The sequence below is a fragment of the Lepisosteus oculatus genome, chromosome 15, assembly GCF_040954835.1.
Source record: "Lepisosteus oculatus isolate fLepOcu1 chromosome 15, fLepOcu1.hap2, whole genome shotgun sequence".
Taxonomy (NCBI): domain Eukaryota; kingdom Metazoa; phylum Chordata; class Actinopteri; order Semionotiformes; family Lepisosteidae; genus Lepisosteus; species Lepisosteus oculatus.
In genome coordinates this window covers 12,337,318-12,363,466 of record NC_090710.1, presented here as the reverse complement: position 1 = coordinate 12,363,466, position 26,149 = coordinate 12,337,318, and the positions used below count along the sequence as shown (strand labels likewise).

The window sequence follows — 26,149 nt, the reverse complement described above, 5'->3', positions numbered from 1 at the left end:
ATAATTAAAAACCCTTTAACTATAAATAAATAATTAGAATTTGTGTTATTTCCCAAAAATGTAAATTATCTTTCCATTTTAAAACATCAGCTAAATTTCCCTTTGACACATGGCTGAAAACAAATTGATTAGGAAAAGTTTAGGTGTCACAAGTAATGAGAGCATTATGCCTCCATTAAAAATAAATTATACTATTTCTAATAGATACAGTAGACATTGGTCTTGACATTACGGCATTTTGATCTTTAAAACTTTAAAGCTTTACACAAATGAATAGGTATTTACTAATAAAATGAACTAATCTATTGAAACTTAAATTAATATTAAAATAAAATTATTAAAGTTAGTATTAAAATGTATTTATCTGTAAATGGAAAATGGTATGTAGAAAGTTCACAAAATAAATGCTAAATAACATGTAAAATTATATTTTGTGGTTGCTTTTTTGTGGTAGATTAAATTGATTTGTTTCTATAGCTAACTATATGTTATTATTAAATACATTGTACAATTGTATTTGTGGTTTAATTGACATGATCTGATTCTGTAAAGAACTGTCAAGCCTGAAAATCTCAAATATTAAAAAATAAACCTTCACAAAACCTTTCTGTAATTAGTGAGGTGCAAAATAAATCAAAAATATCACAAATTAATAGGAGAGAATGTGAATTGTCCTTTCACCTAATATTAATGTGAGTGCATTTTTAATATATACAGTAGAAATCAGCACAGTACTAACCAAAACTGCCAATACAGTAAATACACAATTTAACTTCGCACAACACCAACCCTTTTCTGTGAAGTGCATGTTGGAGAACAGACACTCTTTACAATGTGCTTGCCATGCATGCTCATCTTATATAAACATTCTTCTTTCATGCATCACAAAGATCTATAGCTCAAAATCCTAATTTCAGAGAATGATGAAATCACTCAAAAAGTATGTTCAACTTTGCCCCTTACGCTCTATTAACAATTGCACTAGACTGCACTTTGTCATAAATGAAAAACAAATTATTGACCATAATTTTAAAAGACTCTAAAGCAAATACAAATGTTTCCTTAAGAATTAGATGTCCCTCAGTAAATAAAGTTGTTTTTATCAGTGTACCAATAGCAATAATGGCCCTGAAATGGCTGTGACAACACAGACCAGTAGGATTAAATTTGAAGTTAAACATTATATAAGAATTACAAACAGAATTTTAATCTACTAGTATGGTACAGTAGATTGAAAAGATGAAAACATATGTCAACTATATATGAATTTAATATCCACAATATTTTACTCTTAGTGTGTTTATCATATTCGTAGATTAACATTTTTTTGAGAGAAGTTCAAATTATAAATATATTACAGATTCACTGTAAAGATGCCAGCTTTTGCCAATAGGATTTCTCAAACCAAGATTAAAACAAACGTTTCAGCTCACCCTGCCAATTAGAAATTCCAAAACTAAAATATGACAGTTTCTATCCTTTGGGTATATTCAAGAAGCCTCTGGCAAACAGAGCTGTCATCAAAAGGCATTTGGAATTTGCTATACTGTATATATGGGTAAATTTAAGCTTTTTAAATCCAGGCCCAGTTGTCCATTGGCATGACTAAGGAAGACAGGCTGAGAAAAAGAGTAATGTGAAAATTGATTTTAGAGTATTCCACAACTTCTTAAACTGCCAAGAGATTTATAAACTTATGGTTTTGGTAGGCCATTTAATACAGTATGTAGCTGGCAGCAGTGTGGCATAGTGGTTAGAGACTCTGGATCAGAGGTTCATAGTTCAAATCCCAGGTGGGATGCTGATCTTATGACCTTGAGCAAGGTACTACTCGAAAATTGATTCAGAGAATGTCCTCTGTATAAATTACTCTCCAGGTGGTTATTGAAAATAAGAATTTGTTCTCCACTTACTTACCTGGTAAATTGCAGGAATAAAAAGAGAGTTTAATTTGTAGTACATGGTTAAAATGCTAGTTAGACAGCATGTGCTAAAAGACCCTTTGTAGCTGTTAAAGCAGCCATATCACCCACAACTGGCAACCCACTGAAGCTAAGCAGGTGTGAGCTTGGTCAGTACCTGGATGGGAGACCTCCTGGGGAAAACTAAGGTTGCTGCTGGAAGAGGCGTTAGTGGGGCCAGCAGGGGGCACTAACCCTGCGGCTCATGTGGGTCCTAATGCCCCAGTGAAGTGACGGGGACACTATACTGTAAACATGCGCCGTCCTTCGGATGAGACGTAAAACCGAGGTCCTGACTCTCTGTGGTCATTAAAAATCCCAGGGTGCAGGGTGTTTCTCGAAAAGAGTAGGGGTATACCCCGGCGTCCTGGCCAAATTTCCCCTCGGCAAACAATCCCCCTCTATAAATTGGCTTCATTACTCTGCTCTCCTCCCCACTGATAGCTGATGTGTGGTGAGCGTTCTGGCGCACTATGGCTGCCGTCGCATCATCCAGGTGGATGCTGCACATTGATGGTGGTGGAGGGGATCCCCATTACCTGTAAAGCGCTTTGAGTGGAATGTCCAGAAAAGTGCTATATAAGTGTAAGCAATTATTATTATTATTATTATTATTATTAAAGCTCTTTAAGTAATGGCTGTTTATCATTATATAGAGTGACACATGCATGCATGATGTAGCCAATGTGCATGTTTAAATAAGGTCCCATGTCATATTACATGAATTATGTATTAGGTGCAATAGCTCTGGGATTCACTAGATAATTCCTACAGTATCAAATTAATATAATTAGTAGCCAATCAAAATACAAAGCTCAGAAAACATTGATTATCCCAAATGGTAAATATTTCTTTTAGATCAAGGCAACAGCAGAACAAACAAGTACATTGTTCAGTTCAACACAGCTTCAACCTCTCACACAAATCTTACGAAACCACAAACTTTTGTTCAGAACTCTTACACAATGCATAGTTCATCAGTTTTTCGGTTTCTGTCTTTGAGCGATTTGATCTTCACAATTATTCCTCCATAAAAAATAAACACCCATATTAAAAACCACATATTTTGGGGTTATATTTACACGATTCCATTTACAAACTCATCGGTCCTGTACTGTTACTGTATGTTAAAAACAAACAAACTAGGTTACAGGGGCAGCAGATCTGCACAAAAATAACTGCCATAGTGCAAGATCAAGCTGAGTGGCATTTTCTATCCTACATAGTTTCTACTTAGTGTCCCCATTCCAAAGCCATAGAGTGCTCTCTGAATCAGGGGAACAGAAAACACTGCCAGCCATTCTCCAGCTAATGGACAGGAGCCTGCAAAAGCCATCCATCCTTTACTCCCTTTCTCCTAAGTACACTTACATTTCATGTCAGTCTGACTCCGTATCAATGCCATTACTTTTTTTTATTTAATTGAAAAGAGACTGCCATTGCTATTGTGTAAAATCTTAGAGGCTACATGTGTTTTGGAATCCTGCTAGGTAAAACCTTTTCAAAGTTAATGAAATTATCTGTTTCTCTGCTTTTGATTTCCAATAAAAAAATGTAATTCAGTTCAAACACTTTGGCAACTGAATTGATTTATAATAGTGTAAATTAAAACAATTTAAATACCAGTAAAAAATAAATGAACTGCAGCACTACTTTTTAAGCTGAATAGCAAATATGATTATTTACCTTTAGGGTTTGATGTCATATTCTGTGTATCCCTTTTAAAAATAAGTGTTTCTAGTGATCTTGGTTATGAAATACAAAGTACAAAAAGGAAAGTTTGATTAATCATAATTTTTGTCAGAATTTCTTACCTTTTCTGTGGAAGAGGGAAGGAATCGTTTGTAAGGGATAATGTTCTGCCACAAAATTCTAACATTAGTAGAATATAAAACGAATTCACAGTAAAAATATTATCTTAATAAAAATATATTTTCTCTTACATTTTTATATTAAATAATATACCTTAATGACATTTGAATTCCAGTATATTATACCTGTTTTTTTTTAATAGAACATCTTCTTTATACAGACTGTGGAATGTTTGAAGACATCTCATGAACTGTATGGACAAAAAAAACTGACTTTACATCGGAAGAGACTTGCATATGCATGTATGTACTGTATATTCACAAAATGCTGTTTATATATATTTTAAACAGTCTCTTATGTTACTTTTACAAGAGGATGGTGCAAGACAATTACTGGTTTTATACAGTAATGAACATGTTATGAATATGTTTTTAGATGTTTTAAAGAAACCTCCTAAATTATAGAGATAGGTTTTAATAATGTGCAGGAAATCAATATAATACTATACTATATCACTTTGCAACACTAAATCTGTTATTTATTATATTGCAAATTTATCAGGATCATAGGGACTATAATAGTTTTTAAATCAATTATGGGTGGTGTAGAACCATTAGAAGTACTATAATAAACAACGGTTGAATTTTTATTTGTTAATTGTTCCATTAAAGTATCACTATTATATGCACTCAAACATGATAGCACAAATTCCTGGAATTGTAAATCCAAGGTTTAGATCCAATGTACGGCTTGGACAATGTGTAGTAACTGTTGTGTTTCAGAAGTTGTATCAAGCAACATAAAAAATATGTAAATATAAAGTCTGTGCGCTGCAGTCTTGGTTATGGTGTTGCAAACTGTGTTATAGAAGCATCCTTAATGCACTTCTGAGTTCTAATTATCTGTTATAATGTATGTCATAGAGCCAAATGATGGGACACATTCAGGATATCAATGTTTAACAACACAAGGCAAATAAAGCAGGTTCACACCCTTAATTGCCTATAGAGGGTAGCTACAACAACAATAAGAGACCGATATACTGTAACAATCAATCTAAGAATTTATTGTGTCAAAACAAGTACTCAATTTGTGATTTTAGCATGCCACAATTTTAAAAGTAATAAGTAAAGGATGAAACAGAAAAACACGAAACAACTACTTTAGCCCTGGAACATGACAACAGAAATGAATGCAAAATAAAATGTACAGTATAAAACAGGATATGTAAAATATATCAGACAAGATGCTTTTGGGGTTGTTTCACAGCAGATGTGAAGCAATGAAATAAAATTACAACTTGTGTTGGAGAGCTGTTATCGTTCTCCAATTTATTTTGAAGATTCATCTCAATCTGCAATTAGAAAATAATTGCAGATTGTAAAAATATGCACCAAGTGAAACACAAAATTTTAAATACAGTAAACAGATGTAGGATTGCTTTTAAAATACATAGATCATTATATTATTAATATAATAAGCCCGGTCTGCAATGTGTGATATTTCAAGAATGCCTTATCTGCTGTTGATTTAATCATTTTGATGTACAAAATATCTTATATCAGTGGCAAAGTAATTCATGCTGCTGCCTCACAGCTCTTGGATATTTGTGTTACATTCAGGGCTAGAGAACTTTCTGTGTGAACTTTGTATGTTCTCCTCATTGGGCATGTTTTAACTTGGTAGGTTTCATTGGTTATCCTAATTTGTCCCTTTCTCTGTCTTCCTACAATGTATTGCCTCACTTCCTGTCCAGGCAAAAGCAGTGATAATCACACTTTATACTCTACGCTGTTAGGATAGGCTCTTAAACTGCAGGGATCCTCACCAGGAAAAGCAGATTTATGATAATGGGGAGATGCATCTTGTACCTCAACAATACATCACTTTGCTATGCCAAACACAGTATCTTTTTCTAGACAGTATACATCTCTGCACTGTGGACATTTGGCACATGATTGTATGTAGTCAGGAAGAACAATGATAACATTGACAAATAAGTTAAAGTATAATTGCTCCTTTGTCGAGTATTTGCATCATGAACGCTACTATTCATTCTGGGATCCTGTGATCTCAGACCTCAGATGTCTTCAGATTTGAGGTTCAGAGAAGTATCATTTACTAAAGGTATGGCATAAGATCATATTGATGTAATATTAGATTTTAATTAAACAACAGTAAATACCGTGACAAAGAGTACCAACAAATTATATACTACTGAAAAACTTGAGAAAAGTCTTAGTTTTTACACTTTAGATTGATTTGAGTAGAAGTCCATTTTTATTTATATGCATCTTGAAGGCTCCCTACATACCTGCATTCTCCCTTTTGTGATCTTCTGTCACAGTTATAAATAACTATATACAATACCATAAAATAAGCATGTACACTAATATCCACGAGCATACACATCACATTTAAAGTATAAATCAATAAAATAATAAATCAATTAATAAAAAGTCAAATAACACACACATACAATGTAACGGGTGAAGCAAATACAGTATACATAAAAATATAGTATATGCCATTGGATTTTATTATGATTCATATATGTACAAACTACCAGTAAGGAACCTTCTGTCAAACTGCTGGATTGATGATTGTAAAAGTATTGCAGTCAAATTAAAATAAAGACCCACCAGCTGAAAGAAGGATACTCATGTCCTCCTGAAACTACACGAAAGAGATTTCACAGCAGGAAAGTAGGATTCTACTGCTGTAGCCCTTTTCCTTGACCATCTGTTTCCCTTTGACTTTATTTTTCTTGTTAAATGCATACACTGCAGTCTGCTAAACAGTCTTTAAGCCTAATTAAAACATAGTCTAAATCAGATGTACAAAGGGCTTGATGAAAAATGTAGTTTTGTGGTTCACAGAACCTGTCAATTCTCAATCCTCCAGAAACAGAGATGCACAATTGAAAAAAACATTTTTTGCTATATGTAATTTTATCAGCAAACCGATAAAACAGTGGAAAAGTTTTTTGTGCTTTAAAAATACCCTGCATCTGAAGTGTACTGCGATATTAAAATTACTTAGAATTAAATAAACTATTTAGTGCTGACATCACCAGCCATTCACAAAGTTAAATACATTTAATAGTTTCACCACATCAGAAGCTAATGTAGAAAAATATTTGTTTCTATAACTGAAGACCTTGTGAAATTAGAAAGCCCAAATTCTCTGTATAACTCTAATAAATAACAGGAATAACCCAACCTCTTATGTGTGACAGGAATTTATTTGTACTCCAGTACTATTTCACCAGAAAGAAATGGATGAGTTTCAACACTAGTGCAGCTCTCTTTCGTCATCTTGTGTACAAATCAGTCAAGGAAATGAAGCTATTAACTGATTTTTACCAAGTCAGACCTTTTTAACATTCTCCGCAAGTTGATTAAACCTCAGGGGGATGCTGTCAATTGATTGTTTGTATAGCGTATTACTGTGGTCACAATAGATTTTACTGCATAAATGAATGTTGCCATGTACTGTATGTGGTGGCAGGAATTAAAAGTTAAATGTAAATCAATGAGTTATTACCAACCGAATTAAAAACTCATCTTTTTTAAAAACTGTATTTAAAATACTATGTGACCCTTAAATTGAAGAAAAGTTCTGTAATCTAGGGATTCAATTCTTCAGCCTTTGTATTATAAATCCAACACACTGTCCTCCTGCTTCAAGAAGTTAACTTTTTATGGACTTTTCAATATGGATGGACCCAACCCAGTTTTACTATCCTATATTACATTTCAATCTATAAATATATCCTAACAGTCACCTAATTATAAGCAGATATATTGCATATTGTAAGGAAGAACAATGATAACATTGACAAATGAGTAAAAGAATAATTGTTCCATTGTTGCGTATTTGCATCATGAACACTACCATTCATTCTGGGATCCTGTGATCTCAGACCTCAGATGTCTTCAAATCTGAAGTTCAGAGAAGTATCATTGTTGAATTAAAAAAAAGAAAGAATGTGGGTACTGTGGATATTACTTTTGTAAAAATCTACAGGCAACAGAAATCCTATTATCAGACTTTTACCAGACTCCATTTTTGCAATGTACATTTTTCTCAGCGAAGATTTGCTTTCACATTAGATGTGTATGCCAGATAATATATACAGCTGTCTTTTAAATGTAATAGATAGGCCATTTTAGATTTTCAGAGTATGGCTTCAAATTGAAAGAAGCACAGCCAGCAAATCATAAATTCGTCACAATTTTCCCTGGAGCTAAATTGTATGCCTTTGGATCTCTGACTCCTAATCTGTATGACAACATTTTCTAGTATTAATACTTTTGATTAGAAAGACACATATTTACTTTTATTATAGACAGTACAGAGAAAATGATTTCTTGATAGTAGGAATTTATATAAAAAAACAATTAGCATCTTTCTCTAATTCAACTTACTTGTGAGGAGAGTTAAAATATAAAATGGAAAAAATGATTTATAATACCTCTATGGATAAAATAAATAATAATGTGATTAGACTTTCTGATACTTCGTGAAAACTAAATAAAGTGAGGAAGAAAATGCTGTAAGATTCTTAAACCCTAATGTTGATTTAACCCTTGACAATAGACTTTTATTCAAATACACACCTGGTGACACACTTTTGATACCTACATTTTATTCTCCAGATTTTCTATGACTGTAAGTTTATGAATTTCACTAAAATTAGATCAATAAAGTAATGAAACTGAGGAATTAAAAAAATACGGCTTTGCTCCATCTCCTGAAAAATATAAGAAGACACTTAATATAAAGTTATCAACCATCTTCATAAGTTGCCCTTTTGCAGGCTGTTTGTTGTTGTAAGGTTTAGTCATGTTAAAATATTAGAATTCCTTCTATTCTCCCCCAAAATAAAACTCACAAAACACTGTAGTCAGCAACTTACACAATAGCTTGCAGGGAATCTTTTTCTAAGCTTTATTTCTTTCATGGATTATTTTTAATTTGCTTCCTTTCTATTCGTGGGGTACAGTGGGATCAGGTAAATTAATAACATATCCCAGGAACAGAATGCACAAGTCAAACATCTATGAAACGCCATTTGATTCTCACCTTTCCGTCAGATTATGTATTTTCAGTGGCAATATTACACTCTATTACTTTGTTGGAAATATGGTATTTGAGCCAAAGGAGATGACACATCATGTTGCTTGTTAACCATGAAAGTAATGTGAATTTAATGTGATTATTCTGTATATTTCTCATTTCTATTCATAATATTTGCATATGACATACTTTCTATATATGTAATATTTATTACACATAATTAATCTAGTTAAAGGGACTTAGTTTTATGTTTCATGGTAATGTCTATTGACAGAAATTTAAAATAGAAATTAAAAAATAAAAACCTGCTGTATAAGGTTTAGAATATACAGTATATAATTACAGTATATTACTTTAAACACTAAAATTCCATTGGATTACTTGAATGCACACTTGACAGGCATGATGCAATAAAGTATTTGGTGGATAAAATAAAAGCTAGCAGATAATCGAATATTTCATCTGAACTTGCAAGATGTAATATTTGTAAGCATTTGATGTTTTACTAACGTTTTTTGTTAAAGCATTTTCATGCAACCTACTGTATAAGTACTGTTAAATTTACGAAAAGCTTACAGTTTGATGCTGTCTATTATTTTTATGTCAAGGTGCACAAAAATTTAACTGAGTTCACTTATGTTCTCCTGCTAAATAGAAATCACTTTTTACAATTTCTCAGCTGTCCTTGGGTTGAACATGTAGGTCTTTTACTCCCAGCAGCTGTACTGATATCAAGAGGAATGAACTTCATTAACTGTATTATGTTTATATAAATTTGTATGCTAGGTCTGATTCAAGCAGGAAGAGATACATACACAATTGTTTACAAAGAAGGTCCAGAATTACTGTGTTGTTTATTTATGAAAGCAAAATATATTAAGCAAGGATAGAGCTATCTTCCTTTATCATATTTCAGTTTGCTCATATTCTTTAAATGTCACTGCAATTAAATCATTTTTTTAACTCAGTAACAACTTGTCATCTGATGCAGCTTTTTTGGAAAAAGTGTTTCCAGGGAAAGGTATTTTGCGAAATGTGCTAGATAAATAATTTCTTATTCATGCTTTACAGGACAGAAAAATACATACTCTTTATAAAAATATATTCAGCAGTCAGGAAGTTCACGTGTTAAGATGAAAGAGGTGCTCTAATTTAAAGAACAGTGCAAGGAAAACCTTCAAACGTCAGTATAAGATAATGCAGAGCAAAGTACTTTGAATAAGAATGGAATCACTTTCAATGTGCCGAAAAGAAGAATCATTTCAACAGTGACTCATTTTAAATACATTTTTCAAAACATTATTGACATATGAACTGAAAGAGGTGAGAATATTCTGCAATATTTTAAATGAGAATGCATAATTCAACAGAAATGTATCCAACTCTTCTTGTAATTAAACCTGCTAGACAGCACTGAGTACTAAAAGATTGGTACTCAAAGTTTTTTTGGCCTAAACAGACTTTTCTCAATATTTATTGAAAATGTGTGTAGGAAGTTTGAAGATTGAACATGAATGTTGTAGAATGAATGTAATCGTACAAAATGTTTATTATTATTCAGTAAAAAAGTTCTAAATATGTGGTTAGAAGCTTTAAAGAATTTGGTTAGAAATTCATAACAAATTGTCAAATTGTTGCCATGGAACAAAATGTTTTGAAGGTGTTGTTATAAATGTTTTTTATTACATCATAATATGAAGCCCTATCAAAATATTTGCTTTATTAAGTCTCACGGACACACAAAGGGCTCTAAAACTTTTGACACCATGATATATGAATGTATTTTACATTTTTATGTTTTAGGGAGTGAAGCTTAAGAAAATCTAGTGAGGGATAATCCATTATGGATTTTTAAAACCAAGATATTACACAAGGAATAAAGGGTTTAATAAATAGGTTTAATAATGTTATTAATGCTACACAGATGATGAGATATTAAACAAATGATTTACATTTGAGGTACTTTTCAAATGGAATAGTTGGAAATTGGAATAGTTTTATTTGATAGAAATCTGAGTTTCACCTGGATCAAATAATTGGATATACTACAGTTATTCAGGTTTAAAATTAACAATAAAAACAAGGGATCACTTTTCAACATTTATTGTGAAAATTATAAAAATGTGTAAACAGTGCTCAAACAATTCTTTAGAATGGTGTTTAGCTCATATATATAAATGAAAAAAATATTTATGAAATAAACACCATATACAGTATGTAACTTTTTGCCTTTTAACTGAATACAGACTTCAGATATAAAGTTTACATTACATAAAGCAAAACAAGTCCAACATAATATAACAAAGAACATTAAGCAAGATTACCAGGAGTTCAATTTACATGAAACATGTCTTATATACATTATAAAATACATAAATGCAGTAATATAATTTCAATGAGACATGAGGTCAGTTGTAGAATTCCACTTAATTTAAAACTTCAGTTGTATCATTTTTACATGACCGCACTAATGATTGCACTGTTATGTTTAGCTATTGACAAGATGACCCCAGGAGTAATTCCCAAAAGCTCACCACATCAGAATATACCACCACAGTGCCTGAAGTGCCTATCAACTATGAACAGTACTGGTAGATTATGGAAAGCAAGAATCATGGTAAATCTTTTGAACAAAACCCATATGTCAAGATTCATTACGATCTACAGTACGTGCAAGTTCACAACCATTTAACAACCTTCACATCATTTTCTGGTCATGCGGACTTAGAACAGTGCAGACAATCTTTGTTGAGCTTACATTATCCCTTTATCCTAACACTAAGAGGTGGCAGCTAGGTCAATCATTGAAGTGCCTTCTACATGTTTTATTTAGTTGCTCTTTGTAAGAATATGATGTTATAAACAGAAAAGAAACATTTTCTTCAAACCATCTATTTCAGTAAACTTTTAAAGAACTCCATTCAGTTTATATTTTGAATGTCAATGTCAATGTCATTTTAATTATTTTTTCTCCTATCTATACTTTGTTTTTCAACAGTCACTAAACTATAATTTACATACTTAGTTGTTTCCAAATGTGAAAGGAATATAGCCACTGCATATTTGAACCTTATAAAACATCAGAATGCAATCACATTACTATGAATATATAATTTGTAAATTTGCAAACTATTTTCCAAGAACAAAATCTCAATATATTTAATTTTGAATACTGACTTAAATGACAAGCTGCTTTCATTATAAGGGAATGTTGGGATCTTGTGGCTGGCTGAAGACATTTAAATTATTATTTATATCTGTTGACCCTGTGCAGTGTGTCTGAATCTAACATTTAACATTAAAAATACATTTTGGAAAATAGATATTTTTTAGATATATTTCTTAATGAAAATTAATCAAAATTACATAAATGACTGAAAGTGATGAACATTACACAAAACTAGGTTTATAGAACAACAAAATTAAAACCCTGGTAATTTGCACTGCTTTATTATAAAACTAGAGGAAAATGTAGATTTTACTCAATTACATAATGACCCATGTACTGAATATATGACAGTAGCTGTTATGGTAATGTCTATTGACAGAAATTTAAAATAGAAATTAAAAAACAAATAAAAACCTGCTTTAGAAAGTTTAGAATATACAGTACATAATTACAGTATATTACTTAAAACACTAAAATTCCATTGGATTACTTGAATGTTCACTTGACAGGCATGATGCAATAAAGTATTTCTGGACATAAAAGGTATTTAGGTAACAACATGGTACTCACAAACTTATTACTGATAAGCATTTTATACAGTATATGCAGTATACTGTATATTAAAAAAAACGTTTCCTTTGATCACCAAAATACGTGGATAAAATAAAAGCTAGCAGATAATCGAATATTTCATCTGAACTTGCAAGATGTAATACTTGTAAGCATTTGATGTTTTACTAAAGTTTTTTGTTAAAGCATTTTCATACAACCTACTGTATAAGTACTATTAAGTTTACGAAAAGCTTACAGTTTGATGCTGTTTATTATTGTTACTGTATGTCAAGGTCCACAAAAATTTAACTGAGTTCACTTATGTTCTCCTGCTAAATAGAAATCACTTTTTACAATTTCTCAGATGTACATATAGGTCTGCTACTCCCAGCAGCTGTACTGATATCAAGAGGAATGAACTTCATTAACTGTTTTATGTTTATATAAATTTGTATGCTAGGTCTGCTTCAAGCAGGAAGAGATGCATACACAATTGTTTACAAAGAAAGTCCATAATTACTGTGTTGTTTATTTATGAAAGCAAAATATATTAAGCAATACATTAAGCTATCTTCCTTTATCATATTTCAGTTTGCTCATATTCTTTATACAGTATGTCACTGCAATTGCTTTGTTCTTTATTTTATGTTATTGGTCTACCATCTGATATTTGGGGTTGAAAAGACTGAGAAAAATACATCTGAAAACGCACATCAATAGTGTAAAATATACAAAAGACTATAAATATGAAAAAATCCAAGGTACTTTAACTTGACATTTGAGTATTTGGATGTGGACCACAAGTAGATGGAATAGGAGTGGTGACTACGGTTTCAAACTTTGTCAGATAAGAATGTTTAGTTCTCTCTGCTACAGTATATTCCTCGCCCTGTTGTGTTCAAATGAACAGCCTTGTCTAAGAAACAATAAAGATCAGATAAAACACCAGACACAGCTTGGAACAAACACAACCTCTTGTGTCTGATATTTTGGTAGTGCACGAAATGCAGGTCTACATGACAAGTAATGCAAAGGGTTGAAACTTTCACTATGGGCATAGGAAGTACAATGTACACACAGGACACATTTACTATTTTGGGGGAATTGTCTTACATTTTAATAAGACATTAATATTTATTTATATCATATCTCTAAATTAACTACATTATCACAGACAGAGAAGAAAATACTATTTTAACTAGGTGATTTCGAACCCTGAAATAAAGCAACCAAAAGTAAAGTACATTTTGTTTAGGTAAATGTCAATTTCATTTATTTTCTAGGATTAATTTAAATTACTAAAATATGTGAGAAGTTTATACACCAAGAAAAATAGGTAATTACTATATGAAACTTATATTTTACTCAAGTCCAAATACCAAGACAGCATAACATTAAGTACAAAACCTCATGACTAACAATATTTCATTAATAAAGACGTGCAGATGAAGATATGCATTCGTTAACACCAAATGTTACTGTGGTCTGAATCAGCACTATTGAAAAGAAATAGTAATACACCATCCCCTTAGGTATGATGTTTTAATCAATTCGCCTTTTAAACCTTTCCCAATTGTATGAGCTTCCTATATAGTAATCTCTGCATAATATGGTACTGTACATGACCCTATAGAAAGCAAAGAAACCATCGAGATACAAATTCTAATGGCAAGTCCATCTCATTTAGTCTCAGACAAAGTTCATTCATTAAATAATCTACTCAAAAAAATCTTAACTTTTAATTGTCATGTTTCTTTCACTCATTTTTTTATGATAAGCAAAGCTCTTAAATGTTATAAATCAATACAAAAGTTATTCTTGCAAATTCTACATCCCTGAATTGCATAATTATTCAGGTCAGGTTTTTTTTTCAACTTCAAGCAGCAGCTACAAACTTAAACACATGGCAACAGTCTATTGTGTGAAAGTGGAAGCTGGTATGTCTTTTTCACATGTCACTGAAAACTAAACAAAGCCATTAACAAACAAGATAAAGTTGTATCCTCCTTATACAGTATATTGACCAGAAAATGTAAATGTTAGAAATTAGTTTTAATGAAGTTACATTTTAAAATATTTTGTTTTTATTCCAGGTTCATACTTTTATCTCACTGTGTATTCAGCATTATTCTGAATGAGGAATTGCACAGGAATTTAGAGAGTTTAGGAAGTGAATAGTTAGCAAACTGAATTACTGTTGTTGGTTATATTACTCATGTTATTAATCTTTCCACCTTCATTTTTTCTTCAGTTTTTTTAAATGAAATTTGTCTGTCTCACAGTAGTCTAACTTTATCATTAATATTTCCACTAAAGTTACATAACCAACCTTTTACAAACTGTATCAGATTTTACAAATTTAAATTGTTGAGCTGTGGAATATTAAATGTAAAAAGATTTTAATTTAAAATTTAAAAAAAAGTCCCTCTTAAACAATATCCGTGTCCTAAGCACTTGATAAAGAAACAATGAGACCTGTAAGTCTTTCTTCTATTACACGTAAGGTTACAGAGGGGATAATCAGAGCTAAACTGAAGGATCATATCTATGGAAATAAGATTATAGTACATAGGCAGCATGGATTTAAAGAAGTCTTGCATAACTAACTTGTTACAGTTCTTCAAACCAGCAACAATAGTAAAAGATACAACCAGGGTATATGATATATTTATATTTTCAGAAAGCTTCTCACCAAGTTCCTCATTAGAGATTAATTCTCAAATTGACAGTGGAATCCAGTTATTGCCTGCACATTTTTTTAATTGAAAGCTGATTAATGGATAGGAAATACAGTATATTACCAAAAATGGGTTAATGCTTAGATTCAATAATAGAACCACTGCTCCTGTTATACTCATGATCTTAGTAAACTTGCGATTTGCAGACGATATTCACATAGAAGAAAAAAACAAACACTATAGAAGTTGCAAATAGATTTCAAAAGATTGGACAAATACCTGGCAGACCTTCTATTCTCCTATTTGAACCTGATATTCAAATAGGAGAAAACACAAACACTGTAGAGGTTGCAAAGAGATTTCAAAAGATTGGACAAACACCTGCAGACCTGGCAATGTAGTTAAGTTTAGAGCATTAACATACAGATAGAAGAAATATAAACTATATAAGATGGAAAAACTGAACTTTAAAAAGTCCTACAGTAGGTGTTTATATTAACACATACTTTTCACCTTCTAGACAATGTGGAAAAAGAGTAAAAAGGCAAACCAAATGCAAGGAAATATAGATAAAAGTGTATAATTTACAAAAAGGGGTGTTAAAACTGTACAATAGACAACTGTAATTATTTAAAAACTATTGTTTACAATTTTGTTACCAAGTAACAATAAATATGTTTCTGCTCTGGAACCCTTGCCATGAAAAGAAAAGAGAAAACAATATCCTGAGGCGTAAAGGAATATCTTAGTTTAACAGGCTAAAATAATTGGAATATTTTTTTAGTCTTGAACAGAGAATATTAAAGGAGAGTTTAAGTTATTCAAAACATACAAAGAAAATGACAAAATCAAACCAATTTCTTTAGAATAAACAGTGAAACACAAACCAGAGGACCCAATTGGAAACTATTTAGAAATGTATTTAAAACTAAAGGGTACTGAGAGTCTGGAACAAGCAACCCACTGAGGTTCTTGAAGTTAATACCTGTTTTTTTTTTCAAAAAACAGTGGGATAAGATTCTTCAAATCAATTAGCTTCTAGCACCCAAATGAGCATGATAGGCAGAATGGCCTCCTCACATTTGTAATCTTTAGTCAAACCACATTGCACTTAGATGCAAGCAAGAGCAGAAGTGCTGCTGTTGGCAGTCTCACCACGGTATGATAAACTGTGGTAAATACTGTATGCTACTTCTAATGAATGTTCATACATTTTCAAAGTTTTAATAATAGTATTAATAATAATCACAACAGTATACCAATTTTAGAGATAAATGTAAAACATCCTCCAGCCATATTCATTCTCATTTTACTTCTCTAATGGACAGTTTTTAACTTGTTTTCAAATATCATTATTTATTACAACAGGCTTAGTTGTTGTGATGACTGTAGTCTTACAGATACAGTTACTACAATTGAACATTTACATAGTAACTAGTTTCTAAATTCTACTTTAAACATATGTAAGAACACATACATATTCTCTTTCCCCAAAGGATTATCAAATATAAATGGCAACAATTGGTGTATCAAGACTCTCAAATAAAATTAGATTTATCCCATTTCAAATATAATGCAATTTACTTTGAGCCAAATTAAAAGTATCAGGAACAACACTCAATGAAATACGAAAGAATGTGGTAATTTAATATTTTGGACTGCCTTCCTAGAAATACAAGTCAAAGTTGCTATTATAATAACATTGTTTTGTTTTTAAAACATGAACAGCATACGGTCTTTAGTAACAAAAAACAGACTATGTTTTCATGTCTTTAACAGCTGTTGTTTATACCTAATATAGCTCACTGGGGGCAAAAAAATAATAATTGCCCTATCACTGTCAGCAGAGTTTGGGTGAAGTAATAAAGCAGTTCCTGTAAAGCCTCTGGCTGCAATAAAACTGCTGTCACTAAAATCCTGCTAATGCTTCACATTGTAAAAAATATTCTCATAAAAACAAAAATCTAAAGAACAAACATTGTTCTTGACAGATTGACTACACATAATTCCATATTTACTTTGTAAAGAAAATAACAAACAAAGTGTATGAAAGAACATAAAGTGTTCTGCTTATACTTATATTCTGTATCAGTGATCTGATTTCAGTTATAAGAAATGTAGGTCTTGTGATTATAGGTTTCATGCACTCTTTACAGGGACATTATCTGTTCCTTAGTGAAGAAGATTTAAAATATGGCATTCTTCCTAATATTGTCTTACAAGCTGCCCTTAGAAATTGTGTTAAAAACATTCAACTAGTTACATAAATCTTATGTAAATGAATCCTTTTAAATGTGTTCAGTGAACTCTTCTTCAAGCTACCAAATGTTCCTTTTAAAATTTGCTTTGGGTTATTTCAATGTTTTTACATAGCATATTACATTGGGAACATTGTTAAAAGTTGTGTGGTTTATGTTCTCGTCATGTTTTCCAATTGACACAGTAATGTTTCACAACAAATTCAAACACATAATGTAAATACCAAAAAATGTTATTATTAAAAGTACCAGTATTTAAACTGTAACAAGTACCAATAATTAATCCACTGTTTTTTGCTCTTCATAGAGGAAAAACCTAAAAGACAATAACTATTATAATTACACTATGTCCATGAAAAAAAGTCCTATAATTTACATTTCAAGCTACCGTAATGAATCTTCAATGCATTAACATTGTCATTAGACATAAGAAATTATTTGAATGCACGGCCAGCTTGATCCTTTCCCCACCCCCAATACAGATATACTGCAGACTGGCAACATGCCATCAAAAACCTGGTGGTGCAACAGTGCCATCTCCAGGCTGTCCTTGAACATCAAGCTATGGTTCATTCAAAACTAAAAGTGCAAGTTGTATTTAGTGCTTTTTAAATACAAAATTAATAAGGCTATGAAAAAATGTGGATTAGGTAGAAAAATGTGTCTCATTAATTTCTAATCCTTTTTAAACTAGATATATTTCAAATTCTGTAATAGTCTTAGTTTATGTATGCTTTACTATGAAAAGAAACTTAATTTAAGCTTAGATTATTTCACCGTGTAATCTTGAGTAATTTATTTAGTTATTTGAACAATTAAAACATAGCATTATTTCTCCATGCATATTCAAATTAATTTAAAGCATACAATTATGTCAATATACCGTATTTAATGCAAAAGTGTCCATTTTACATAACATTAAGAAACAAAATACTGCCAAACTCTTAATTCGCATGACTTCATCTGCACAGATACAAAAAGTGATAAGTGAAACACAGAAAAGGGAATTATGTACATCTTATCTGATGGAACCAGCCGCCATTAAGCCATTTCACAAAGGTCTCTTTGTACAACATTATCAAATGTAATAATGGAATATTATTTTTGATATTAGCTAAAAAAACAGGTACTAAACTGAGTAGACCGGCAAGAAAAAAATGTTTCTTTGACAAATCCTAGTAAGACCATCCTACTCTATTCTTTACAGAACTAATACATTTTGTAAAACAATCTCAAAATTAGTTCAAAAGCTGAGAAATAACTATATAGTAGATTTGTTACGACAAATTTAAATACCCATAACAGTTCTTTGAGTTTAATATACAACACTTATCAAAAATGTATAGGGGTTTCAGAAAACAAATGTGCATGTGGCCCTAGGTTTACAAACAATAAAAAAATAACAAAAGCCTTTTGGTTTAAAGGTACACAAAACAGAAACTTTTATGAATGTGACTTCAAGGCAGTTCCTCTTTTTCAGACCAATAAGCAGAGTAAATAAATATAAACTGGCACTTTAGTACTGGTGGATAGGGCGATTATATGCAGTGCTGATAGACCAGTAAAAGTGCTCTTTTACCTGTCTGGTGTGCAATGGGCCCTTTGTCTTGAAACCTCCTTGGGAACTGCACTCTGAGGCACTGAAGTGGTCTGAACTAGTGGAGGATCGCTTCGAAAGGGTGTCACAACCCCCAACAAAGGTGTTGTCCAAAGGGAGCTCCTGAATCACATGGTGTTTTTTCACTGACACTGGAGTGTCTGCTTTCAGATGAAAAGCAGACTGTGGTGAGGCAGACTTATAATGCCTAGCTAGGTCAGGGCTATTAGGTTTAAAGGTTGTTGTTGGTGCAGCACTCCAGTCAAACCGTCCTATACCCTGCTCTTCCAGTTCAGCTGGAAGGCTTATTGTACCATTTATTGGTTCATGTACAGGGTCATCAGGTTTGGTTTCCTCGATGGTGACAAAATTCAACAAAGAATTCTTGGGCGATTTCCTTTTCTTTCGTTTCCTTTTCTTGTTCTGTTTATTCTCCTGGTTAGGGGACATCCACTCAGCGCCTTGCTTATTTCTCTGAGCTGCTTTGAACCTTGAGGCATGACGGCAGCGCACCAACACTGTGACAAATATGACAACTATAACAACCATAGCACCTGCCACTATAGCAATCATAATTGTCAGATAGTCCCCATTTTGATAAGTCTCATTGCTGTCACCTATATTTTTATCCAAAGGAGTTTCCATGGTTTTGCGTATCAGGTCATAAATATAGGTGGTATTGCCAACAGTGTCATTCACGTAGAGAAACAGAAGAACAAGGGTATGCAAAGATTTTGGGTAACCCAGATCACTAATGTTGACCACTAGTCGATGAAGACCAATATCAGCCACAGCTGGCTTTTCTTCAAGGGTGATATTACCAGTGACAGGATCAATTCTAAACAAGCCCTTGTTATTGCCACTTATAATAGTATATTTAAGTTCAGCATTCATTCCGGTGTCAACATCCACAGCAAAAACCTCTGCCACCACTGATCCAGGAATAGCAGAGAGAGGTACCAACTTAAATGACGTATTTGATGGTGGATAAATGACAACAGGTGTATTGTCATTGACATCTATAACATTTATAGTTACTTTAGCAGCAGATGAACAAGGGGGTTGACCTCCATCCACAGCTCTGACATCAAATGTGTATGAGCTTTGCTGCTCTCTGTCAAATGAAACATTGGACTTAATAACTCCAGTATAAGGATCTAATATGAAGTTTTCATTATCATTTAGAATGGAAAGAGTCACAGCAGCATTCTCCCCTGCATCAGCATCTGTTACAGTGATCACTCCCACAGTACTGTACTTTGGTAAGTTCTCTGATACAAAAAACTGAAAATGATTATGAGTAAACTTAGGACTGTTGTCATTTTCATCCTGTACAGTTACAATTACAGCTGCCTGGCTCTGAAGTGGAGGAGTTCCATTGTCTCTTGCAGTGACTGTAAAAAGAAATCTTTCTTGCTCTTCTCTGTCAAAAACTCTTGATGCTGTTAAAACTCCAGTTTTACGATCCAAGTCAAAAAAAGAGGCATTGGGTCCAAGCTGGTAAACAATTTCTGCATTTTTCCCACTGTCCTCATCAGTGGCACTAATAGTCGTGAGGTACAAACCACGTACATTGTTTTCCATAACAGACAACTCAATTACAGGCTGACTAAAAATGGGAGGGTTATCATTTTCATCTTCCAGCTTCACTCTGACTAAAGCAGTCTGATTTAGGGTGGGTTTACCGGAATCTGAAGCTACAATTTTAAAGCTGTATTCTTTGGTGCCCTCATAATCCAGCAGCGATGAGGTCTCCAACAGATATTGGCTATCATAGACTGCCCTTAGGTGAAAGGGGACATCCTTTTCAATAAAACAGATTACTTTTCCATTAACATCTGTATCCTTGTCAGAAACTGTGATCAGAGCAATCTTTGTATTTAGAGGATCTTTTTCAGATAAGTAAACTGTACCATTAATTGGACTAATAATATACCTCAGGTCTATGTTTGGTGGATTGTCATTAACATCAGTGACATTAATAGTAACAGTTGCCCTGGCTGGACTGGAGCTGCCATCACTGGCCAGTACTGTTACTTTGTGGATTGCAGTTTCCTCCCTGTCTAAAGGTCTCTGGACTGTTATAAGGCCTGTTGTGCCATTTAAAGAAAACAGTCTTTTAGTAGCTAGGGAAACTTGGGTGCCAAAAATGTATCTGATATCAGCATTGGGTCCAACATCTGCATCTGTTGCTTGTAACTGAACAACAGAGGTACCCACTGGTGCATTTTCTGGTATGTGCACTTCGATTTGGCTCTCCTTAAAAACTGGTCTATTGTCATTTACATCAGTGACAGTTACTTGAAGGATAGCAGTGCTGGACTTTTGTGGCATGCCTCCATCCTCTACTTTAATCTTCATGACATAAGTATCTTTCTGCTCTCTATCTAAGTTTTGCTGTACAATAAGCTGTGGCCACTTTTCCCCTTCTGGTGTTTCTACAATGTCCAACCCAAAAGCACTTTGCCCATTTACTAGTTCATAGTGTTGCACACTGTTGAATCCAGTGTCCGGATCAGTGGCTGATGGAATTGGGAAACGGCTATTTATCAGTGTGTTCTCTGGAATAGAAATGTTTATAACAGGGAATGGGAACATGGGGGCATTGTCATTGGTGTCCTTGACTACAATTTTAATCTTAATGAGCCTAAAATAGTCATTTGGCAGGATAACAACTTCAATTTCAAAAGAACATTCATTTTCTTCATAAGAAGGACCAGGACAAAGTCTTTCCCTGTCGATTCTGTTAGAAGTTGTAAATATTTCCCCTGTACTGCTTAAAACTCTGACTAAAGGTGTATCCCCAACTTTAGAAACCAGCCTGTAGACCAGATTAGCACTTGTTCCAGTTGCAGCATTGATATGAGAAATATTCAGATCCTTTGGTATGTTTCCAATAAGCACATTTTCTTGCAATTCCTCTCTAATCGGGTAAATCAGTTCTTGGGCTATAGCAGGATCTAGCCAAAAGCAGGCAACCACAGCGGCCAACAGGTAAAAATCCCTTAGGTCCATGGTAACTGTCTAATTGTTTTCCACTTCTTTATTCAGACAGTATTGTACCATGCAATGCTGCTGGACTGCAGAATTCATGAAATCTCTAATTCGTAGGATAGCAGCTGCCAAAACAATCCTATAAATAAACAACGATGATATAATTATAACACATTCAAAACTACATTGTTTAAGCATATTAAAAACATATATTACATAATAAATTCAGTGAACACTGCTTTATTAAAACTTGATCTTTCTTTTAGTAATAATCTGATTAGTTTGAATCTAACATATCAACACAAACTCCATAGTAGTAAGTGTATTATATACCTAATAAATCTTAATCATTTAAAAATCTTTTCCCTTTATTTTACTTATCAACAAATTGATTTATTGCTGTGTTGTCAGCTGCAAAATATTATATATATTTTTGCATCATGTTTGGTTCTTAGTCATTTTTATTTTTCCTTTTACCTCCAGGAGCTTGCGATAAGATAATGCTGCAGTAACCAAAGCAGCCATTCAAGTACTTAGCATCATCTTTCAAGACCTTGTAATAATAATTGCAAAACGAGTCTTGAAACATTAAGGACTTGCCTTCTAAACTTTAAAGTCTAACAGCATTTAATCTAAACGATAAATATTGGTAATTACACGAAATATGATGAGTATCATATATAATCCATTCGGCTAAAGCTAGGAGACTATCTATATTCGCATTTTCGACCATAAATGTGCGTTTTCTTACCCCTGCTTTCTTCTGAAGATGCAGTTAGCGAGTATCTGGTTTCAAACAGGCATACTGATGCCTAATATTGCAGTAACACATTTTAGATATGCTCCTTCTCATTCCGCAAACAAAACCGTAGTTGGATTACTCCAGTATTTAGCTCCTCATTAATCAACACTGGTTTCTCTAAATAAACGTACGATGAGGTTATGTTCCATCGACACAGCACAAAAATCACAATCCTTTATATACTGTAGCGGTGTTTGATTCGCTAGAATAGAAAAAAAATCCCTTTTTCATTTAACTTTCCAATGTTAGAAATTCTCTGTTGAATCCGTGTACTGCAGTTGTCAGTGATCCGCTCCAACAAACAATCAGGTGATCAGCTCAAGCTATTTTCCTTTGGACAAACGGGTTCACGCAGTCATTCCGCATCCGTATAAAACCAAAGTAATATGCAATGTGTTATTCACCAGATAAGTCAACTGCGTGAATGTTGCTGTTGCAGAAAGAACCTATTAGTTCACTGTGGTCCAGCTTTTTCAGTGATGTATTTGTTTTTCATACAGTTTAGGACATCTCAAGCAGTGCTTTGCCTCACAACGCTCCAGTTATTTCAGCACGCATCTGCCTTGTCTGTGGTAACAGGTACTAGGTCGGTGTAATTTTGATGGTATAACTGCCTTGCAGTAAATTCCCTTTCTTCCTGGCTCACTCCCTTCTCTGAACTGAATTTCTTGTTATAACTCTCAATAAGCCCAGAGGGGGGTGTGAATTACAGCATCCAACGCCCCCAACGGTAGTCATTGGATTCCTCATCTCTAAGCGTCGCAACGAGGGGAGGAGCAGTGAAACGATTGGTTAAAGGTAAAGTCACTTACGCCACATTAAACTCTACTGAATCGCTTGATGAGCTGCAGGCTCTGGAGATACGGAACAGGAGCTTGGGGCTGAGGCGTAGATAATGACAGTTGCTCTTCTGAAAGCAAATTGAGGTCCTTCCTTTTTTTCTGTTGTACTTCAGTTCAACTCGTTGCTAATATTTAATAAGGTAATTGTTTGACATCTGGTCACGTTACCATCCCCTTTTTTCCCAGCTTTTGTTAATATTGAAAGGTGGTTAGCCAGGTTTAAATTTAAATGTTGTAGCCCATAGCTAAAGGTTATATTTAAAATTTAAATTATATCCTTCAACTTCATTGTAATCATTTCACTAGTTGCGTATAACGAATACATACTGCAGTATAAAACGTCAAAGCCCCTTTTTGAGCACAAGCAACTGGACCTTGCGCCCCCTGAGTGTCACGTAACACCCCCACCTCCTAGCAACGTCAAGAGATGTATAACCTTCCAAGACAATTCCTGTCGTTTTTACACTTGATAAACACGTTTTTCTCAATGCACATATCATTGTAAGTGGGGATTCTGAAAAGCAAATATACAGTTAACGTGTAGACGTTAGTCTACAATTAAAGCTACATTCCTAAATACTGTCTTGAATATTGCAGGTGTATTTATCCTGTTATATCGTTCAAGGCTATCAATTGTCATTAAAATAAAAATGTGCAGATCAGTTATCGACACTGATGTCAGATTTGTAAGTGTTTAAAAATATCAAGAAATGTCTTAGGAACACTATATCCTAAGAACCTCTACACTGAGATGGATTATCTTTGGTAAATGCCAGTCTCACATATCGCGCGCGATAAAACTAATAAGTGCAACGTCGGTTTGAACACCTTATCAAAGACTATTTTTTAACTACCGATAATGCTGTCATCAAAATAGCGTCTTCTGTAACATTAATTGCATAAACAGTAAGTTTACTTATTTTACTCTCAAACACGCGTGTTCAATACGCGTGTGAATGCCGCATTGTGTGTTTCTGACCCTGTGGGTTTTGTATATTGTAGTACTGTAAATATTTTCGAAGTGTACGTTCTGAAAACCTTGTCATATTTGTAGTGTGATAGTATGACGCAAAGCATATTTATTTGATTTACTTATGTTTTCATTATTGTTAAAAGGTTATTAAATATTAGATGAGGTTTATAGTATTAAAGGTTACCACATTAATTTGTTGAAGTTTGTTTTGCTACAATTTGTGGCAGGAACCATGCTTGTTGCTGGTATTGCCTGGCTGTTAGTGACTGAAGAGGCTGAGCTGTTGTGAATCTTCTACTACGGTATATAGCACCATCTAGAGGTTCTTTTCTGCAAATACCACTTGGCAGAACAGTTGTTATATACAGTACATTTACAATGTTCAGAAATTTGGGTAAAGATGCTAAGATGATACACAATACGTTGAACCACAGTTGGTACCGCTATTAAATTATATCACTGTTAAATATGCAGTGCTGACTAAAGAGCTTAGATTGGTGATACCGTGTTTTCTGCTGATATCCAAGCACCCCAGCTCAATTAAAGCACTACCTCAACCTTACTACCTCAAAGTGTCTCCTAGAAACATTTTCAGAGCATTAAAACAAATAATGTTGCATAATACACAAATGAGAATTTATTATGACTGTCTTATAATTGTCTTACAGTAAAAGGCTGTTTAATTTTAAAAGAATATTGAACTGTTTCAAGCGTTTACTATAAAGAACTTATCAGTCAGAAGTGTTTTTCAATGTTTTGTGCTTTTTTGTATAAACCACAATTAAAATCTTTAATTTTTTTGTTTTCTTATTGTCCTTGAAGCTTCAGTAGTCCTTCTATTAAAATGATCTGTAATGACAAAACAACATAATCACCAGGTACATGATTGCTTCTATATAACAACAGCAACAATTGCTAACAACTAGTGTCATAGGAGACCCACAATCCTATTTGCAACCATCAGGCACCACTACAATAGTTATATCAAAAGTCATCAACACCATATGTAACATCATGAATGAACTGCACAACTGCAGTTTGTGCACCAGGACGAGTAACAGCTTACCAGCAAAGTGAGGCGCATTCCAAAAGTTCCCTGTTTTGTGCGTAATTATGTGAAGATAAATCTTATGTATACAGAAGTAACCATAAAACTTTTAATGACAACAGAATTGTTTTTAGTTGAGGTAGTGTAATTTTTGTGGGAGACATTAATTTATAGCTTACCTTGATTATTTCTTAATGTTATTAAGTGATGTTTGTCCAGATTTAAGAACTGTGTCTCCCCTTTACCTTCCAGAACAGTTATGTTTATGACGGCATTAAAGTTGTTCCTTCTATTCTTGTGTTTAAGCTAATGGTGGACACTATTTATAGCTTACTTCTAAACGGATGTTTGTATTAAATGAGTCTTATAACATATGAAAAT

General features: G+C 33.1%; 1 protein-coding gene across 5 annotated transcripts in view; it reads right to left on the bottom strand.

Annotated features, from left to right (window-relative positions):
• The window catches only part of LOC102696991 (protocadherin-9), a 354,468-nt gene extending 330,921 nt beyond the window's left edge, over positions 1–23,547 (bottom strand). For all 5 annotated transcript variants that reach the window (XM_015363629.2, XM_015363630.2, XM_006638987.3 and 2 more), the window contains exons 1-2: positions 22,855–23,547; positions 19,092–22,242 (exon numbers count right to left, since the gene is read on the bottom strand). In XM_015363629.2, the coding sequence (XP_015219115.1) occupies positions 19,092–22,124 (3,033 nt within the window). In that variant the 5' untranslated portion in view covers positions 22,125–22,242; positions 22,855–23,547. The remainder of the gene's footprint in view (positions 1–19,091; positions 22,243–22,854) is intronic.
• Between the last annotated feature and the right edge of the window lie 2,602 nt (positions 23,548–26,149).